Source organism: Drosophila melanogaster, chromosome 2R (genome assembly GCF_000001215.4).
Source record: "Drosophila melanogaster chromosome 2R".
Lineage (NCBI taxonomy): Eukaryota > Metazoa > Arthropoda > Insecta > Diptera > Drosophilidae > Drosophila > Drosophila melanogaster.
This window is the reverse complement of record NT_033778.4, coordinates 15,836,484-15,857,700: the sequence shown is the minus strand read 5'-3', so window position 1 is coordinate 15,857,700 and position 21,217 is coordinate 15,836,484. Positions and strand designations below refer to the sequence as shown.

The 21,217-nt window shown below is 44.0% G+C and overlaps 3 protein-coding genes across 8 annotated transcripts in view, besides 1 other annotated feature; 1 reads left to right on the top strand and 2 right to left on the bottom strand.

The window, feature by feature from the left end:
* Positions 1-178: 178 nt before the first annotated feature.
* Positions 179-1,740, bottom strand: cGlr1 (cGAS-like receptor 1; the record flags this gene model as incomplete). The annotated part of the gene is made up of 4 exons (NM_176180.2): positions 179-415; positions 464-1,077; positions 1,138-1,251; positions 1,569-1,740. The coding sequence occupies 4 exons, from the start codon at positions 1,738-1,740 to the stop codon at positions 179-181; spliced, it is 1,137 nt and encodes a 378-aa protein (NP_788360.2).
* A 155-nt stretch (positions 1,741-1,895) lies between these two features.
* Positions 1,896-1,937: a mobile genetic element.
* A 118-nt stretch (positions 1,938-2,055) lies between these two features.
* Positions 2,056-21,217, bottom strand: part of tun (tungus) — a 61,646-nt gene continuing 42,484 nt past the window's right edge. The window contains exons 1-5 of one of the 4 annotated variants that reach the window (NM_001259422.2): positions 8,022-9,122; positions 5,160-5,313; positions 4,882-5,030; positions 4,695-4,819; positions 2,056-4,636 (exon numbers count right to left, since the gene is read on the bottom strand). In NM_001259422.2, coding sequence (NP_001246351.1) covers positions 4,506-4,636; positions 4,695-4,819; positions 4,882-5,030; positions 5,160-5,313; positions 8,022-8,080 — 618 coding nt within the window. In that variant the 5' untranslated portion in view covers positions 8,081-9,122 and the 3' untranslated portion in view covers positions 2,056-4,505. Of the gene's footprint in view, positions 4,637-4,694; positions 4,820-4,881; positions 5,031-5,159; positions 5,314-8,021; positions 9,192-21,217 lie in introns of those variants that run through there. The other 3 variants (NM_001259423.2, NM_001299539.1, NM_137217.3) reach the window with 3 other exon arrangements.
* Positions 10,339-14,941, top strand: CG8249 (uncharacterized protein). Of its 3 annotated transcripts, NM_001259420.2 has the most exons (5): positions 10,339-10,561; positions 10,636-10,784; positions 11,519-12,017; positions 12,089-12,397; positions 12,690-13,603. In NM_001259420.2, exons 3-5 carry the CDS (start codon positions 11,555-11,557, stop codon positions 13,481-13,483), a joined length of 1,566 nt encoding a protein of 521 aa, NP_001246349.1. In that variant the 5' UTR covers positions 10,339-10,561; positions 10,636-10,784; positions 11,519-11,554; the 3' UTR covers positions 13,484-13,603. The 3 variants fall into 3 exon arrangements, with proteins under 3 accessions (NP_001246349.1, NP_001246350.1, NP_611060.2); NM_001259421.2 differs by lacking the exon at positions 10,636-10,784 and having other exon boundaries at positions 12,690-14,941; NM_137216.4 differs by lacking the exon at positions 10,636-10,784.

Genomic DNA, 21,217 nt, shown 5'->3' with positions numbered 1-21,217 from the left:
GTTTTTTGTTTGAGGGGATTCAACTCCATCTTAGCCATCCGCTTCTCCTGTTTAGTGGAATTTGGAATTTCTCTTGTTCATGAAGTATTGTATTTGGATTAGGTTGAGGATCGAAGCTTGAGGCCACTTCGTTTTTAATAGGTTTATTTTGCTTAACATGAATCTTTAATAACAATTGTTACAATTTGTATGTGGTGTTCTTACTAAAAGAGCTATGCACATTGTTTTCGGTGCAGTCATTCACATTTCCATTGTCTTTGCGAAAGGTGTACTCGCACTTCCTGAAGTGGTTGTACAAATCCGTTCGCTGGGAATCGGTTAACTGGGCAAACATGTCTAGTTTGGGGTCCCAGAAAAAGGGGAGCTTACCCTTCTTCGGCGTCAAAGCTAGTGAGTCCGCCAATTTGCCCAACATCTGTAATGATAGAACGTTAGCAGTGGACATCACAAAATCATCATTCACCTCGATAAATATATCTTTTGGTGAATTACTCCAGTAACTGGGATCCTGTTGAATAACCTGCCACAGGAATAACGTCTTGATGTGGTAGCTCTTCAGGTTGGCCTTATTTTTTACATTTCGGTTCTGCTTCATCAGGCGGATGGCGGGCTTGAGGAACTGCTTGCCGTATAGTAGTCTGCGCTCTGCCTCATAAAAGGACGATGTGAAGGATGTGTTATCAGTTTTGGCTGGCTTCATGGGCTTCGGTATGGCATCCCAGTAGAGCGTTTCACCAAAATGTATCCTTTGCTCCGGAGCCAAGACCACTTGTGCTGCTGAAAGCCTAATGGCCGGAACAAAGTCCACGGAGTACTTGCAAGATCCCTTCACAAAGATCGTGTGAGCGGGGCCGCACTTTTTGTATTGAAGGTGCGAAATCCTGCCTGCCACCTCGATCTGATTGCCCATTTTGTTGAGCGTCTGGGTCATTATGCTCTCTAGGAAGCTGTTCAGCTTGTCCTCCAGCAGCTGCTTTTTGTTGTTCACGATTTTCTGGAGACGATCAAACACTGGCTTGTTGTGCTCCTGACTCCCGATAATCTCCATCACCTTGGTCATGTCCAGAATGACATTGCCTATCCAAAACGGCATTGTTCCGCTTAACGAGTATAATTGTATGTCAGTTTTCATCTCACCTGGCTTACTCGCATCGGCCTTGACAATGATCTTGTCATTTTCGGGAAACACCAAATGGATCAACAAGTCAAACTCATCGGGAATTGATACCTTGAGCTTATCTCCATATCCACCTAAACAGTTTATATTGTAGTCTTTCTTGCAATTAATGATTCTATCAACCAGCTAAGGTATAAATGAACTTTATTTACTGAAGGATTTCGAATACAGCTTGTATTCTGGGAAACTAGCGACGAAAGTCTGAATAATCTAATAAAATAGCACTTTTCCGGTGGCAGTTTCGAAACGCATACACACATTGCACTTTTTATTGGTATTGACTTTGCTGGTACTTTACTTCCGATTAACAGCCGACTCATTCTCTTTCGTTTTTTCACTCACTACACGTGGCATTGGAGAATGGAGGGGCTAATAGACGAGTATCACATACCGCAAAGTGTGCTTCCCTTGAGCAGCTTGCCTAGAACTGCAGAACTCTTCCACTCCGAGTACACCTTATCCTTTAAGGCGTTATAGTGGGCGGTGTACGGCTCGCGGTGCTCTTTAATTTTCACGTATTGGGCGGTGGCCTGATTGACGATATTTTCCAAATTCATCGCCATAACTGAAAAGCTTCCGACGTCGAACGCGGACGAATGATATCTGATCGAAGGCATAGACGCAGCGCAATTAATGTTGCCACAAACAAACTCTAACGCCAACAAACCTTTATAAACTGTCACGACAGCATTTCTGCAAAATATTTTTTTGATATTTATAAAATCGTTGAAAAGTATGTAACAGGCATAAGGAAGCGTCTGACTAGGATGTCAGGATCTCAATATATCATATTGATCAATCATTTATTTATTAGTCTTGTAAACTTTTCCAAAAACAATGACAAAAAGCGATGGGAAAAGAATAAATACGCTTTGTTTAAAATGCAATTTCAAGAATATTTTATTGATCGGTATTTTTAATTTAAGTGGTATTCATATTGATTTTCCATTAGCGCTTCACATTTGCAGAATTGAGAGAACAATCATAATTCATTGATCCATAAATTGAATGTTGTTATTACACTTGGTTTGACATTGGTTTTGCTAGCTTGCTTTATGTATGCACGTATAAATACTAGGGAATTTGCAAAAATATTTTACAATAACAATCAAAAGATCGATCGATAGTTGGTACGTTAGATAATCGAGAGTTAAATAGATTAACAAAGACGTAGGCCAATAAAGCAGGGAATCTGTCGTAATCTTAGTTCTCAACTAATGTGTGCGGGATGCATTTTGGAGGGTTTAGCGAAGGACAACCCATGGATTTGAAACCACTTGCAGCTAATGGGTTTGAAAGCGGATTCCGGATGGAGGAGGAAGATGAAGTGGTACTCTGTCCTGATCTGGCCTGCTATCGGAGGTTGACTTCCCGTTGCATGCAGATGAGTCTGAATCAAAGGTGGCTCCATTTTTACCATTCTTTGCGTTTTTATGCTCAGTTGTGATTTTGTTCAGTTAAATATAAATACTTATGTAAAAAAGAGTAAAAAGACGCTCAGTTTTCACGCTGGCGCCAAAACTTAATGCTTAGCTTATAGCTATATATATATATATATATATATATATATATATATATATATCTGCCCGTTAAATATCTATATATTTTGCGCAAGATGCCCAATATTGTTAATATGCCATGTTATCGGGTGGTAGTAGAAAATTGGAAGAGAAAAAGAGTGGCGCATATGCTTAGTTACACGATAAGTATGCTCTATCTATGTGTCTAATTATAATTGATTTTTACACACATAATGCAATCGCTTGCTTGGTGTTCTTTTTAGCGATAAACAATTGTCGATGGACGAAAGATTGCCATCGATAAGTAAAACTCATAAATATATGTATAAGTATCTATCTATTCGCAGATACTTTGAGAACATTAATAAACGTTTCGAGTTTTTGGTTGCTTGCTATAGTTGTATAATTAAGAGTTTAGGTTTAACTTTGAGACTTTTGCACAGCATTTATTTTTATACATTCTCGTTTATGATCTAGATATTCAAATGTCTTTATGGTATACCCCATACAAGTACAAATCGAGTAAAAACCTCTCTATACGAATCAAAAATCAATGTGTAAGCCAGAGAATCATAAATAAATGCGAGTTTCGTTAACTAATCCGAGTCTAAAGGTTGGAAGCCGAACAATAAACAATCGAAAAAAGTCTACAGGGACACTCGAGGGACTGGGCATTTATAAAACACGAGGAGGCATTTGAAGAGGAGCTGCAGCTACCGTAGGGCGTATAATGAATCAGTCTTTGCGCGTCACAAGTCATTAATCGAAGGGGAAACGATACGATAAGTATATCGAAATCAACGCTAAGCGGGGTTCGTATTTCCGGATCGGGTGTGGGTACTCTAATGTGGATTCGGCTGGGGATCCTCGGGCATACAAACCGTACAAAAACTAGCTAGATACAAACATACAATACAATACAATACAATACATTATTAGTATTATCATCGATTCGATTCGATTAGCATCGATTTGCTTTCCGTTGTATACAAAGTAGATAATATTCGAATTACAATTATAATTGCGGTACGAGTACGTAATTAGTGTAAGTACGATAAAACAAGTTAACAAGCTTTAATGCAATTATTCGCCTCGAATTCGAATTCGATTTCAATTTCGCTTGGAGACGAGACTAACGTGAGTTTAGAGTAGAGTGTAAGTTACAGTTAGGCATGGGTTAGCTTTGAGCCTAGCCAAAAATGGAATTACATAAACGAGAGCGTAGCGTAGTATGCAAAGTGGTAGTAGATCCACATCCATAAATATGGTGGAACGGCGCATATGCGATCAGATGTCCGCCGGCCGCCTTGGTGCTTTTCCATTTCGCTTAGGCTTAGAGTTACAAAAAGTACACGGAGGATATAACGAATAATAATCTCATCTCTGCCCTAGGCTATCATATATGTATGTATGTATGTGTGGTGGTTGCTTTATAAAATACAATACAATACGTACAATAAAAAATGTATAATTAGATTTATAATTTCTTTAGAATTGAAGTTTAATGCATATGAACGCCAAGAGCTGCGTGGCGCCAGCGTTTTAACCGTCTTCTGCACTTGATCTCTGTTAACCTGAATACAAAAATACATTATCATAAATATATTTATATGTTCGCGTGTATATGTATGTATGTATATGTATGCAATTGGTAATTAACTGTCTGGTAACGACAACGACAAAACGATTTCGATACGGATTTGTATTTGCATTTGGATGTGGTTGAGTTGCTGGATGCGTTCTGCATCTGTGGGCTGTTGGATGCTTCGGATGCACGATTCGGCATTCTAGATCCCCTGGCCCTCCATCTACTTGTTGTTCTGCGCCATCACATGTGGCGATTTGTAGAAGTTTTGCACGAACTCCGACAGGCTGTAGACCGATCCTGGACCTTTTCCTGCACTCATGCAGATAAAGTCTCCTAGACAGTGCATATTCGCTATTGGTAGAGACGCATATTAGTCGCATATCCATAGATTGTCAACCTAAATACGTACAATTGGAGAGTATAGGTGGATAGGAGGGCGGTGGCTTGATCCAACTGCCATCCGGCCGACGCATGTGACGCCGATCCGACGAGAACTCAATGAGATATGTGTCTGCGGGTATGACTCTAAAGAATCTGTTTAACAAATACACAAAACTGATGATCACACTCTCTTCGGCATCCTTAAAGTGACTTACCTGTGGTGCTCCGGACGCAGGGCCAGATCGGAGCGGAACGTCTCCGTCACGTACTTGTGAAAATATGTGGGAAAGGGCAGTGTGGTGTCCAGATCGAACACCAAACAGCGATTCAGCAAGGGATTGTGTATGAAGAAGACGTGGTAGTCCTAAAAGGCAACGTGATGAAATACATATTAAATCATAGTTTATCCATGCATCACATAGTTTTACATATAACTTTCTAATATGGTAGTTTCTGTTCTTAACATTGTGGTAATAATGGTTCATCCACTTACCCATATCACAACTTGATCGTCGCCGCGTCCTGCTTTCTGGCGCCACAGGGGCACGGTGCGACCCTCGTTGGAAACGAAGACGGCGTAGCACTTGGACAGCTCCTCCGGCCGCGTCCGCTTCACCTGCTCGCAGAGCTTCCACACGTTCTCCTCGCTGCAGGGGAAAAGCGGGGGGCTTACTAATCGATAGATGCAAGATGCTCAAGAGCGAGATTAAGTCCCAGTCACAGTCCGAGTTCCAGTTCGGGGCTAATCCCTGCACGAAATGTCAAGTGGCTTAACTGATGCTAATCCTTATCAGCAACAGGCCGCCTCGTTGGCATTATAATAATCGATTTTGCTTGGCACGCGGCTGACTCTTGGCCCGTGCCTCTTGCTAGTTCAGTGTTTATGGCTCTTTCAAATAAATTCCAATCAATTCGGCTGCCACACAATGTTGCTCGCATGTTGGCGGCCTCAGGTGCATGTGAGTGGGGCATTAAACTAGGTGGCACAACAAAGGCAGCCATATCAACAGTAACAGGTATAACAAGGACTCGAGGGGGTGGTGGATTGGGTGCTCTAAATTGTTCGCATGGAAGGAGGCAAGAGGAAAGAGGCAAGAGGCAGGTGGCACAGCCCACTCAAGTGGCGCGGTCAAAAGTCGAGACTGAAAGTGGCTCCCGGCAATATCGTGAGCTGGCGTTATTCTGTTGGTGGTGGGCTGGTTTAAGCCAAGGCCCAATTTGAGTGACTTGCTCAAACGCAAACACAAAGAAATCGCGCCATTGCCATTTACCTGTGAATCCTTTAAATAAGAAGGCAAGAAAAGGATATTTCGCTGGGAATTTTAACGACCCCAAAAGCCAACAAATTCCTAATAATATGAACAATTATATTTATTTGAAATATGTTTCAAAACTATCTATTTATGAGTGCGCAATGGCGCAAAAGCTAAAAGACAGTGTCTAAAACTTGCGAGCCGCTGCAACACGCGACCCATAGATGGCGCTGCTGTGGTGTATATGCCGACGAAAGCGAGGCAAACGAGAGCGGTGGGTTTTCCAGAGTTTTCCTGGAAGGAGAGATGAATCTGAGTGCAAATGTGAGTGCGCGAGCAGTTGCGAATTAATCAATGAACATGTCCTGCGGGAGAAGGGGGAAGGGGGCTGGCCGGATGGGCGGTTAGAAGGCTGAATGTTGGGTGGTATGAGGTCAGAGAACGCAACGACATTTTATCTGGCCATGTAAATGGGTATGCGTGTGTAAAAACTTTTTTATGTTCTGCGCCTTTTACTTGTTATTTTTTGCCGCTTTTTTTTTTACATTCGTGTGTGCGCGGGTGTGTGGGTGGCAGAACATAAAACTCATATCACGCGCCAGGATAAACAAGTCCCCGCCGCCAATTCATCGGGGGACCGACCGCCTGCCAAGTTGCCATTACTTAGTTCTCGTCGCCGCCATTGCCGCCATTTTTGCAATTAGCATTTTAAATATTGCATCAACACAGGAAAATGCCACATAGCACATACATAAGTACATACAATATGTATGTATATTATAAAGTATTATAGTATGTAGTATGTATTGTTCAATTTTTGCTTTGGTTTTTCGAATGTTTTTGTTGTTGGTCGGTCGTTTGTTTTATAGTCGAAACGCGCCTCTCGCATGTGGCCATAAAAACGAACCCCCATCCTGCGCCCGTCCTACCGCACACTCACACAGATACAGCGACCACCAACACAGTGGCACGCTTTTCTTGTTGGCAGACATGACCGTTTGACCTAATTTCTAGAGCTGCGCAGCGCCAAACGGCGCCGCATCAGGATTCTCAGAAGCAGAATTCGAATTCGGGAAGCCAGTGGTGGAAGGGAGGCGGCGCAAGGATGCGGAGTCGCAGGACACACAGGAGTGAGTGGGTAATGAGCGAATTTGAATGCAAAGCGGGGCACGCCGACGAACGAGGAGGAGGTGGAGCCACCAAATAAGCGATGGGATAATGAAAACCATCCGAAAAGGAGGCGGCACAGGACGAAGGACATGGCAGCGCCGAGCGGCGAATGTTGTTGCCAAAAGAGATAACGCACAAAAATAAAATATACATAATTAAAAGAAGAAACGCTCGTCCGCCGGGACTGGCCAGGCATGAGATAATCATTCACACAAGTGGGCAAGGCAGCGGGTATCATTTGCATCGGGCACTAAGTTCGCTTAATGCTCTAAACAGTGGTCGCTCGATAAGGTGACAACGTTTATCATTAGGTACAAACAATTTTGCAAGGCTAGTTCAACATTATATAAATGAATTTGAACAGTATGAATAATGCAGAAGGCTGTGTTCAAATATTACAGAAATTATGCATCATTGAACATTTTATCTTTGAGATTAAAATCTCAATTACACGTTTAGAACATCTATTTAATTTTTTGATTATGCATTGCAAATATAATTTATTATTGTATTTAATTTTATATTAGCGTATTTGATCTGAGTTTTCTTACGATAGCATTTGAGATATTTAACTTTAGTCAGAAGACTCCACATGTTACTTCTTCTAGAAGAACCTAATAAACGTCCCACCTAGCGAGCGACCACTGTTGTGCTCAGTTTATTAGGCTCAGGCGTATTCTCCGCAGCTTTGGAGTTCCCCTGGGAGGTAGCCTACATATCCTGGCCATGAGCTGCGCTGCCAGCGTGTTAATATTCAGGTGCTGAAGGCTGGGTGAATGATTTCGGCTGCCTAATGAAAAAGTTTTCCATCTCCGTGCGGTGCTCTTGTTCTTGTTGTTGTTTTCGTTTGTCGTTGTCTGTTGCTTTTGTTCCTGCCCATGGACATGGGCATGGGTATATATGTATATTCGCATGAATGGCCATATAATCACCAGTAACAGGACACGTAGGAGCAGTCCGATATTTTAGGGAAGAGGAAGTCCGTGGTCATCTTGATGCGCTCCGGGATCTGCGATGCTGCGATGCTGGTCGCCTGTGTTGCTATTGTGGCTGTTGCTGTGGGTGCGGGTATCCTTGAGCCAGGACCTGTGGGTTGATTTGCCGTGGAGGATATGGATATGGAGACGGAGATGGAGCTAATTGTCACTGGGGACTGGGAGATTGCACGAGACACGAGAGGAGCTGGTTTATATTATCACTGCATTATGCGCCGCTGCCTGGACAAAAGCAGGGTGTGTGTATCCGTATCTGTAATCTGTATCTATGTCTATGCGGTGGCATCGGAGGATGCTGGACGCTGGCTAATCCTTATTCCGATCCTGCTCGTCGCACTGGCACCTGCTCAGCGACATTCCTCCATTCCCAGGGAGGCTGCGATGCGGATGATGGCCCCTCTGCTATGTTTTTATATTTTTGTTATTTCTCCTGTCTTTTTCTGGCTTCCAGGATGCTGCTCACGCACACACTGGCACACGGGCACGCACACACCGCCACATACACATACACATACACTGGGGGCTCTCTCTCGCAAAGGAGCCGATTTCTCGCTTTCGTTTCGTTTGGTTTCGTTTCGATTTTTGCGAATTAAATTATGCTAAGGAGCCAAGGAGCTAAGGATGCTGGAGCTTTTATCCCAGCCTGCTGCCTTGCAGCTCCTGTTCACTCGTTACGGGATCGCACACCTGACCAAAAACAAACGCGCTCATCCCCCGCAGATTTTTCTGTTGCACTGCAGCGGGCGAGGATGGGGCGGCCTGACCAGGTGACTGAGCCTGGGGCAACACGCACTCAGCGACCCGTGGAGCTTGTATCACGGCGGAACACTACGTTGGTCTGGGCACCGGAATCCTTGGATGTTGCAGGCTGCGTGCGTTTTTCGTGGGCGCCTCTATCAGCTTTTCGTTTTTTTCCCTTCCACGCTCTGGTGGTGGCTTTTCCGCTTCTTTTTCTTTCTTTTTTTCTTTTGCTCGGCACACTCCGCTCCTTGTGTTGTGTACGCGTTCCCGAGTTCGCACAGTGTGACCCAAGTTGGCGAGCGCCACAATTCCAGAACAAGTTCTGTGTTTGTTGTGAAAAATGAACAAGTTCTGGTTTCCACTGAGCTGAAAGTAAAAGCGCGCGCGATTTGAAAAGCATAAGAAACAGTTTGAAGATATAATAAATGTAATAAATACAAGAAACAATAAAAGTACAAATATAAACTAATTGGCCACTTAAAAAATAAAGTTTTAATGAATTTAAAGAAATATATATATAAAATAAATATTATAAATGGCTAAGCTATTTTATTCTTCTTAAAAAGGAAATGTATAATTTTTTTTAATAAATAAAAGTATTTTCTTAACCAATTTTAATACATGAAAATTCCAAACTTATATTTTCCAATAAGCATTTATTCTTATCGGAAATTAATCAATCAGAATCCAATTGAGCGCAGCAAGCAAACAGTGATGCCCATCGCATACGCACAAAAGCTATTAGCTATGTTGCACGCTGTGAGCTGCTCACTGCTGCGACGCTCCAAGCTAGCTGACAGCAGGTAATTGCTACAGTCAACGGTTTTTCGAAACACATTTTGGATGCCACTAGCAAATATTTGTTGCTAACACCTCCGTTAATAATCGCTATCTAATCACCCGTGATTGCTAATGCCCAATTGATGGCACGCAATTTGGCAAAGCCAATTAGTATTGTCTCATTTTTACGGCACTCGACAAGACGACGGCAGGCAAGACGAAAGACCTTTCGTTCGATAAGATAAATCTGAAATCTGCGCAGTCCGTTGTTGTGCCATTGTAAATGCCTCTTGAGAACATTTCCTACACACCCAGGCGACGAACGCACCGCGAGTTAATCGTCGAAACTGATAAGCTGATATAATAACTATACTATATATATGACAGGTTGACTTAACCCACCCAGATGGGCCCACAAATGAACCATCGCAAGCGTATGGGCTGTTAAATGGTTACTTAATGTTTCGTGTCCAACAAGCCGATAAGGACAAAGTGCATCGGCATATTGTCAACCCTATGCCCATTCAGAAGTCCAAACCGATCAGCAGTATCGCCCATTATCAGCGATCAAAGCGATCATGACACACATAAAGGCAAATCTATTGGCCGGATGACGTTCCTAGATGGCAGTATTACCACCAGCACTCTATGCCGCTTTATCGCCTGTCTGTGTTCGTGAGAGAGAGCGCGGCGATGAAATCCGTATAGTTTGGGGACTCCAACGTGGCAAGCGGCATTCAGTTGGCTCCAGCGCTTTACCGTCGACGGGTTCGCTCCGCTCTGATCCGCACCGTGTTGTAGCATTTCAGATTTAAGATCGTGGATCCACATCTCGAGTCACGACATCTTTTTTTGGTGAGCGTCGCAGAACCTGTTTTTCCCAGCCTCGTGGATTTTTGGGCAGCAGGTTCTCGAGCATCCAGTGAAAATCCAATCGAAAGATCTCCATACCAGAAGTAAGTGTTCCCGCCGAATGAAAATGTTTGCCATGCGGATTCATTGAATCTTAATTGGCATCGATTGATCAAAGCATTGCGCACCAGACTTGCGATCCACAAAACAAACGATCACTCAGCCCCCATCAGCTGTGGCCCAGTCCCACTTTCCATCGCCAGTGGACAACGCGGGAGCAGGGTCAACAATCGCCGCACTTCTTATCGGCTACACTTCTATTTGTTGGTACGGGTATTAGCTATATAGCTGCCGATGGCAAGGCCATCTTCGAGGCATAATCATAAAAGTAATAAACAAGAAAACAGGAACATTAGATGCACGCAGCGAATTGACAAATACCCTTCTGGAACAACACACGTGACTGTTGGATTCGATGTAATCGAACGTGGGTGTAATCCGGTTATGTTCGAATAGGAGAACAAGTTTATTTTCTTATCATCGGATGATGCTTACTTGTTTGTAATCATAGATATACTATCCAGTTTAATAGTCATGCATACTCATTGTTCTTTGATATGTTTGCATAATACTAGTATGTTTTTGGGTTACCATGCCGTTTTGTGATTTAAAATCTAAATAGCAAGAGCCTCCAGTTACTTTTGATTATATTGCGCGAGAAGTCTGGCCGTAATCTATTGTTTAGTTATAAAGTTATAAAGCAGCTCAGCTAGGTAAATAGTAAGCCATAAAGTTTATACTAGTCTTGTAAAAATTAAGCTTTATGCAAAAGACAAGCAACGAATGAGTAATCAAAAATGATGAATTGTTTGTTTGCCTTTCCCGCAACTACGGCATTTCGAGGCAAATTTGCATTAGCCTTTGTTAGGGCATGGGCCATAATAATTCGCTTAGGGCCAGTTATCTGGGCAGGAAGTGTTTTCCCACCGTGAGAATGCCAGCAAATGGCCGGGGTAAAAGAATTCAAAAAATTCCTCATTGAAAGTTTTCCTCTTTTTCAGCTGAGATAAGCCACATTTTGCCCGCCAACAAATAAAATGGATGAGCAGCATCAGAACCTCAATCAAAATGGCAGCGAATCCAATGGTAAGCAGGCCAGGATCGTTTCGGGACTTGATCGTCTGCTGAAGACTCCTCCGCCTGGCGAACAGACAAGAGCAGTGCGGCGACAAGTGATCGCTGTTATCCTGGCCAACGTGGGTGTCTTCTCAACGGGAATGACCCTGGCCATGCCCACCGCCACTCTGCATCAGCTGAAGGACACCACGGAGCCAGTGCATCTGAACGATTCGCAGGCTTCCTGGTTCGCATCGGTAAACGCTCTGTCCGCTCCTATAGGCGGCTTGCTGTCCGGTTTCTTGCTTGACAGGATTGGAAGGAAGAAATCCCTGATAGTGCTCAATGTACTGATTATTCTTGCTTGGATTCTGCTGGCCACACCCAGTGAGAGCGACCAAAATGCCTTCTTTTGGCAACTAATTGTCTCACGATTTATGCTGGGTAAGTCTTACATCCGTTAACAATTATTATCTCTGTAGAAAAAGTATTATTTGATGCTTGAATATTCATAGGTGTTGGTATGGGACTGGCCAGTGCGCCACCAGGAGTCTATGCAGCCGAGATCAGTGTGCCCAAGACGAGGGGCAGTCTTATACTGGGCACATCCATTTCAGTGGCCGGTGGCATAACGATTCTCTACGGAATTGGTTACTGCATCCGCGATGATTTCCGACTGATTGCCCTCATCTGCTGTGGCTACCAGCTGGTGGCCCTGCTCTGCGTGCTGCCACTTCCGGAAAGTCATTGCTGGCTTCTGTCCAAGAAGCGTGTGACGGAGGCGAAGAGATCACTTAACTACTTCCGTGGATTCAACAAATCGGGTGAGTTTTTCGCTGACGTTGAGCTTGATGGGAAACAAGATAAGGCCTGTGGAATATTTATTACGTTCCATGGGAGGTATACTTTTTTAATGACTTTTTGAATGACAAAACAAATCAAAGTCAAGTGGAGCTTTCTATCAAATCGAGCGATCAAATTATGATAGTCCATTTGTGGGACCACGTATAAAATTGAAATCGCTCGAGTGCTTGGAGTTCCCACTGAAAGTCATTTCAATTGAAGATTAATATACCTTATAGAACGGATTGTATAATGTTATTATTTTTCCCACAGATGAAATCACCCATCCCCAAGTGCTCGAAGAGTTCCAGCTTCTGCAGAAATCCCTGCAGCAAAGGAACACCGCGGTGAAGGAGTCCTTTTGGCGTAATCTGCACGAACCGGAGGTCTACAAGCCATTGGTCATCCTGATGAGCTTGTTCGCCTTCCAGCAGCTAACCGGAATCTTTGTGGTCATCGTCTTCGCCGTGCAAATTTCCCAAGAGGCGGGCATCGAAATCGATCCCTTCATGTGCGCCGTGCTCATTGGTTTGGCTCGCTTGATCACCACATGCCCCATGGGATACATCCTGGAGTGGTGGGGTCGCCGAAGGGCAGGGATTATCTCCACTTTGGGCATGTCCGTGTGCATGTTCCTTTTGGCGGGACATAGCCAAATCGAGATCCTTAAGGAAGTCCCATATCTCCCGGTGGTGGCCATTGTGGGCTTCATTGTGCTGAGCACTCTAGGTCTTTACACCCTGCCCTTCTTTATGATCTCCGAGCTTTTTCCGCAAAAGGTTCGAGGGCCCGCTTCAGGACTCACCGTGGCCGTGGGCATGTTCATTTCGTTCGTGGTCTTGAAGACCTATCCCGGCATCAAGGAATACCTGGGAATGTCGAATTGCTTCATCATTTTTGGGGTCATGGCTCTGTTTGCCCTGATCTTCGTTTATCTCGCCCTCCCAGAGACGCGTCGTCGAACGCTCTTGGAGATCGAGGAGCAGTTCCGATCGGGTCGCAGTAAGTCTCAAAACCAGGCTGATGTTGAAATGAAGGAGGTTTTTGTTCGAAAGCCCGAGGAATAGTGCATTTGGGTAGATATGAACTTCGAATGAGATGAAATAACTTAAATAGATCCCGTGAAGTGCTTAGTACTGTGATAGACAATAAGCAACGCAGACAATAATAAAAATAAGTTTTTAACGAAGATTAATGAGCAGCTGAATTTTCCATTGGTGCTAGCTAGACTAAAACATCGTAATAATCAAGAATTAAACGTTTGTTAAGATTCTTTTATATAAGTTATTAAATTAATTCTAAATAAACACATCAAATGAATGTTTTACAATTATAAATATGGAAAATGTTTGCTCACATAACATTAGATTATGTTACCAACTTGAAATTAATTCTCGTTTGTATTTTAATAGATAATATTAAGTGTAGAATTCCTTGAGTATATTTTGTTTACTTTGAGTAAGCGGCGTGGAATTAAGTAGATTAAGTCAACCTAAACGACGGCCGTTCGCTGATAAGAGACTGCTAGGCAATTTTACCTGCTCACAAACACATTCTCACTCACTCACATTAGCACCCCGATATTTTCAAGCACCTGCTCTCTCTCTACGAAGTGATATATAAATTAGTAGCACGCATTCCTATTTCGTCTCGATCTAAACTCTCAATCATACACGGAATTCAATCAGAACGCTGCTCTCTGTGAAAGTCAAGTTCGTGTCCAACGTCATTCGTTTCACGATCGAAGAGACGGGGAATGGAAATCAACTTAAGTGCGAATGAGAGATAAATAAAAACCGTAGCTGACTGTGTGATTTCGATTTCCATATTGAGACTAAACGAGTATGCATACTTTTGTAGGCGCGTCCGATTTACACAGAAACGAATACAACATTTTAATTAGCTACGTGTAGGGAAAGAAAAGTATAAATAAATAGTTTCAAGAACTTTGAAAACGAGGTGAGCTTTCAGTATTTTCTAAACCAGTCTGCTTTGACGTGTGCCTCACAATTGAAATATTTAAGTTTAAGCTTTTGCCTGGTAATTAATTAAAGCGTAGCAGATGCAATTGCTAGCAATTTAGTGCCGATCTGCTTTATGGTAATGTTAATGGTAATGGTAATGTCGATAATGACGACTGCTGCGGACAACTTGCTGCAGACTGGGCCCGAAAAACGAGCCATACCTTTTGCCACGGGCATTCAAGAAATGATGGAAAAATCTGTTCTGCTTTGCTCGTTAACGAGCAGCAGTTTCGGCAGATTCTTTGCGATGCGTGTGCCTCGAAATTCGAACTGGCTGCAAGGAGCGCGTTAAAAGCGCATTCTGCACAGGCATCAGCCTTCCCGTTCCTGCCTCTTTCTTTCCCCAAAACCGATTCACATATCAACACTCGCAAAAAAACTGTATGTATGTACAAAGAGCAAAAACTAAGCATTTCAAAATTTAATCACTGGTTTAAACTATAGATGTGGATTTGTTGATTTGTAGCATTTCGTTTGTTAAACTACAAAAATACCAGTAATAAAAATGTCATAGAAATAAAAAACCAATTAGAAAAATAAATGTTTTTTTTTTCGGTGCATCACGTGGTTTGCTTGAGGCGTACGTTTATGTAATTATAATAAGTTTTCAATTTTATGGCTTAATAATGCGGTGGGCAGCGGGCACCAGGCAGGCAGCAGCTCCACCTTCCCCTCCCCCGATCATCATCTGTAGATGCCTGGTCAGGACGAGCAGCTCGAGGTGCATCCATCTCCGGTTGGAGCTGCCCCGTCATTAGGCGACAAGCGTTTAGGCCATGTCAGAAGCGGAGCAGCCGAAAAACGCACAAATTGTTTTGGGGCGATTAAGTCAACAAGACGGCGCTAACATGGACATGGACATGGCAGGAGGAAAGGTTGAATGAACTGATGCTGGACGGGATAATGCCGAAAATTGATGAGCTGCAAATGTGCGAACATTAAAGTTTCCGCTGGCGATGCGCGGACCAACCTTTCGAGCTCGAGCTCTCGATCCCTTCCAGATTTCGCTCTCGTGGTAATCCAAACAACACCTGCCGTGAATTTCGCACTTGGACGCATCAATTATCGGCTGGCGGATAGATATGTCAGCAGTTAATGGCACGTAACAATTGCTGTGCCAACAAGGAATTGGACAATCGGTGGAATGGAGTGTGGTGGAGTACCATTCCCAAACACAGTGACATATGCGTAACTCGAAAACAACGGCAATCTGTGCGGTTTTCCGAGGATTCATGTTCATGGATATGCCATGGGCAGGGGTAGCCGGCTATTCAGCGATGTGTAAACCGCATCGGGATGGTGGTGTGATCATCCTTGGCATCCTTGACGATCATCCCATTGCTGGCTTCTCGGATCTGTCATCATTATCCTCAACGAACGCAGCGGGACGCGTGTTCGGGGTGGCGGTTTTGTTTTGTTTTGATTCGAATTTGATTATGTTTATAAGGCAATAAATTAGAAAATCAGCACCACAACCGCTCGCTCGGGCACAGTCCCAAAACTATGACTATAACCGCTTTGTAGCGCTTTGTTCGCAGCGACAATGCGTCGAGTCCATTAAACGGGTAATTTATGGTTGGCTCGGGTGCCGCAGTCCTCTTTTAGGCACTTGGGTGGGTCCTGATCTCTTGATCTACCCCTTAGCGGCCAGCACCACCTTCCCCCTTCACTGTAAATGACATTGTTAAAACGCCCCAAGTGTCTGCAATTTGTTGCTGCACTTAATGTAGTTATAATTTTTAGCAGCACTGCACTTTTATCCTGGATCCAGTGAGAGCATTAAGCCCTAACCCTTCGCCTGATCACTGGAGCTGATTGCACACCTTGAGCACCCAGCTCGTCAGCAAATTACAAGTACGCCAAAAGGGGATCGATCGGAGGTCCGCGGTATCAGCGGATCTGGGGTCTTAGCAGCTGCAAGTTTAGCGAAAAGTAAGTATCGCAAACTTGTAGACTGGTGAGTACCTGGTAGAAGAATTTTATGGTTCACAATATAGAGCAACAACTTAGCTTAAGTCGTTTGTTTCACAGTTTAAAATAGCACTTTTATAAAGTCTAAGAAACTGCTTTTAAAGTTCAACCGGAATATTTAAATCTTCAGCGAATGGTTTGTGCAGAGAAAAAGTATTCCATTTTAATTATCTCGAGTAGAAAATATTTTCAATGTTTAAATAAAAGATTAAATCTTGTTCGTTTGAATTAATATATATTCTAAGATATATAGGGCTATGAAAATTAACTTTGAAATTCATAATTTGTGTCAATTTTTGCGGCTGTATCATAACTCTAAATAAACAGGGTATGTCACCTTTTCGTTTCTCAGTACCTGATATAAAATATACACACTCCCAAAACCGATCATCGCACATCGATCAGCGAGGTGGGCAAAAACCAGAAGTGATTTTTGGCAGCATTACAAATTCGGCAAAGGGTCTTGGCCAGAACCTGTGTTTACCTTCGATCCGATAATCGCCTGGGCAGCCGGGAGGTTTGCCCTCACTTTTTAAAGTGTTTGGCAAGGTGTGCGGACTGCCACATTAGCGGGTTTGGTTTGGGCATCTTCAGAGGTGGAAGTCGACGGAAGGGGGTGTGCGATCACACCTAGCCAACTTGGCAACTTGGCAAACTGGCAACCTAGCTTAAGGTTACCCCATTTCGAAACAGATCGAAGGGGAGCGATGAGATGGATCTGGGAATGCCGCAAGATTTATGAACGAATGGGCGGTGGGCGTTTCCACCTCAACTGCTGCCCGGTGTAAGTACTTTGGCCAGACTTTAATTTTTCAATTAGTCGAGCTACCGTATTTGACTTTTGCTCCTCGCCAGCCAGCCAGCCAGCCGACTTAGCCAGCCATCCAGACGACCACCGCCAAAGGGGCCAACGAACTGAATGATCATCCTGGGCTTTTGGGATTGCGATCGCAACTCGGAATCCGACTTGGACCTCACTAACTCTGGGATTGACTGGACTGGGTCGTAAAAATATTGCATTTAGCAGGCAGAGCGGCGGACGCAAACGCTTTCCGCGTTTTACGATTACGATGCAGCAGCAACAGCAAATGCAGAAGCAAGAAAAGCAGGAACGGATTCGAAGTGCCAAAGTTTTATGGTTACTTTAACACTTTTGCTGGACTGGTACTTGGGATATGGGAACTGGCATCCGACAACGGGCTATCAGGACCAGTAGTAGCTGAAGGAGCAGGAGCAGCTGAAGGAGGAAGTGGTGTGGAGGCCAGGAAGCGGACGAAGCTCGATGGCCTAGACAAGCGTATAATTGATTTGGATTCTATGATGTGTGCTGGCCGATTTCCAGAGGCGTTGCGAGCCATAAAACCATAATTACAGTCACACACAAGTGGAAGAGGTGAGATCAAGGAGTTGCAGGAGATGGGTTTCGAATTGGGTACGTTCCTCTGCTGCTGGAAGTGCATAAAAAGCCCTGGAGTTCCTCTTAGGAACTTTCAACATGTTTTTACACATACTACAGACAATCAGAACATTTCTCTCTGGCTAGAAAGAATGTTTAAACTTTCTAATGAATGACAGAGCTTCAAACTTAGAAAAGCCTAATATAGAAACGTTTTTAACAAAAGATGTATTCTTTTCCACATCCCGAAGAAAGTATGTTCTTTTCCAAGGGTTCTTTGACTTCGATTTCACTTCAAAGGGGTTTGCGATTGAGTCCTGGGATCGCAATTAACTGAATATTTGGAGCACCCTGTTCCCGCATCGATTATAGTGGCTCAATCTATAATCTGTATGTCCTTTGGCACACATCCTATCATTAGCCTGTCAGCGGTTCGAGCTTCGCTGTTTGCCTTTGCCTCTGGCGTGTTTATTGTGTTTGATCAAATAATTTCTGTTTTTATGGCACAATAACTGTCCTGTCCCTCTGCCAGCAGAGTCCTTTAAGTGCCAAGTCTCCCTCTCCCCATCCCTATATGTATTTTGTAGCCAGCTCCTTGGTCTTCTTCTTGCCTTTTCAATTTAGCCATAATTATGTCAGACATTTAATTTATCGCAAGCAAAGGTTCTCGTCCTTCCGCCGCCTCTTCTTGCACGCAAACTTTTGGGCCAGGACTCACCCTCGGTGGATGCCTTTCTTCGCCGGGGCAGAAGAACTCTCTCTCTCTCCGCCTTTCGCGTCGGCCATTTTGTGAGTGCGTCAGGGTTCAGTGGAGCGCAGGACGAGCAGGACGAGCAGGACCCGTCTTTTAATGTGAGAAAATGTTACAATTCCAGCGCCGCCAGCAAAGTCCTGTCAGAGTTTCTCCTGTAATTGCTCATTTTGCTTATCGGCCCGCCCAATCCAAGGGCTCTGCTCTGCAGGTGTGGAATGTCCTGCTCTAGGGGGATCAATAAAACCCTGTAAACTCTATAAAAATTTCGATTTGTGGAAATTGCGTTTTTATTAATTGGCTCTGACATGCCAGTCACTCGAGTGTCCCAGTTTTCCGTTTTCATTTTTATGGCACTCGAAAATCGCGTGCCCTTTTGTCCACCTACACGTCGTCCTTTTGGATGGGGTCAGAAATTACTGCTGGTTGTGCGACTCCTGGAAAAGGTACATTATCCTTAGATCATTTTTATCTTATCGTTTGTCGGCAAGTGCTTACGAAATTGCCCGATTGTTTTTCGGTTTCGTTTTGGGCCACGCGCCTCCTTGAAGCAAGGTGCAACAGGATCGGAGAATGCGAGGATTCGGGGATTCGGGAATTGGGATTCAGGAGGCGAGGCTGCAATGCAACCTGCCCGACTGCATCCATCATCGCGTGGCAGCAATGCTCATGATTTGAGGCACATGCGTAACCTGCGCCAATTTGGCGACCCGCACACACACTGAAATCGCCTTTGTCTTTATATATATAAATATCTGTTCCTTTTTTTTTTTTGTTTATGTCCCTTCTTCGGACAATTTTCGGGACTTGGCTTGCATCTGCTGATTGCAAGGAACGGGTGCCCCGAAGCGAACCCTCAATTAGGCCGCCCCTGCAATTAGAAAATATATTCCATACCAGGCTCCGTTTTTTTTTACCCACTCAGCGTCTTAAAGAAATGCAAAAAGAAAAAAAATAGCAGCAGCTAATTTGCCGCCGGTTTGGGGCAACTAATTTCATATTAGATGGGCGCCCACGCTACAAAATCGCAGTTTTTGCTCGTTTCCCAGGCGCATTCCTGCGGACACCGCTCATTAATGACCATGAAATCTAGACTCTGCCCCGGAGTCATTCCCGCAGACTGACCTCCAGGCACGAGCCGCCCAGAAATACGGCTAACAGCTAACAAATCGGGAGCAGCTTCTGTTCACCTCGTTTTTTTTCTTCTTAGCATGCCACCTAATGATTCGGTGGCACGCATCTTGGAATGCGACGCCTTTGGCTGGATGGGTTTTGGGTTTTGGCCATAATTTGATTAGGCAAAAAGTTGATGTGGGTGTCAGTCCGTCTAGCAGCCTCTCTTTCAGCTTCCCTCATTCCGTCGAAAACCGGACCCAAATCATACCACAACTCGAACTGGATTCCATTTCAATTACAATATAAGCGAGTGTAAGTTCTGCGATTGCGATCGCATTTGGGCGCATGGTAAACCAAGTCAATCGGAAGAAGTTAAGCCGATTGTCCCGCCCCTTTTCATTACAGCTCGTTTTTTGCACCCCCTGGCAGCCGCCTAATAAAACCGGAGCAAACCCACTTCCGTTGCTCATTTGAATGCCCTTTGATGGAGGGTATGATGAAATATTGCATAGACTGGTAACCTAAACTTTTTACTTTAGAAACAGTCATGAAAAATGTATCTATAATGTATTTAATGTTCCAAAACGTACCAAATTTATATAGCTATTTGTCTTTAATTAGATGGTCAGATCATTATTTAATACATATATAATTAGATTTCATGTTTGGATGGATTAACGTTTAAATTATTATAGTTACATTATTATTTTTAAATTAATTTTTTTTTAATTTAGTGAAAGCTATGCATTTTAGAGATCTGTTTGCAACGAAACGAGCTTGATCTATTTGAATTATAGGGTACTTTCTCTTCGAGTTGTATCCTTTAACAGTTTTTTACAGCCCAGCTAAACGCACTTCCCACACAGATTTGTGTGTGTGCGCCTTAATTGGGGCGTAGTTGGCTTTTTGGGCGCGCCGACCCGGAGTTTGGGTAATTGCTGCCACTTGAAAGGCTCCGGGTCGCATAATCGCCTTGTCAGATAGGGCAAGACACACGTTGAAGGACCCGCGGAGGGGGTGGCCCATGAACAAGCATACTGGGCGTTGGGCGTGGCCAGTTGGGTGGGCCAGTGGACTGAAGGACCAAAGGACTCTGTGCCAAAAGAGACAGAGAGGTGTGTGTTGATGCCACCACGCACGGTTGACTCGCTTGATCTTATTACGCCGCGCTTGGTTGCCTGGGAAAAGTCAGAGGCAGCTGCTCGGATAGCTCGGATGGCTGGTAAATGGCAAATGGTTACCGGCAACCCGGCCTTTGTGACAGTTTTATCTCTGGCCAGCAGAAGCTATTGCCAAGCTCTTGCCATCCTCCTGCCATGGGAAAGCCATCGCGCTGAGTGGGCCTAAGAATTTTGCATGTTTTCGCACAGGTTTTTGTGGTTTTTGGTAGCAAGTGGATTTGCATACGCCACGCGGCTCCAAAAAACGGGTTAGGCTTTAGCCAGTCTTGGTGGATCAGGAGTTCCCCCTGCTAGGGACCATTGATTTCCTAGTCATGGCAACTAATTTCCATTCATCATGTTCGGTACCTCGAATGGATCAA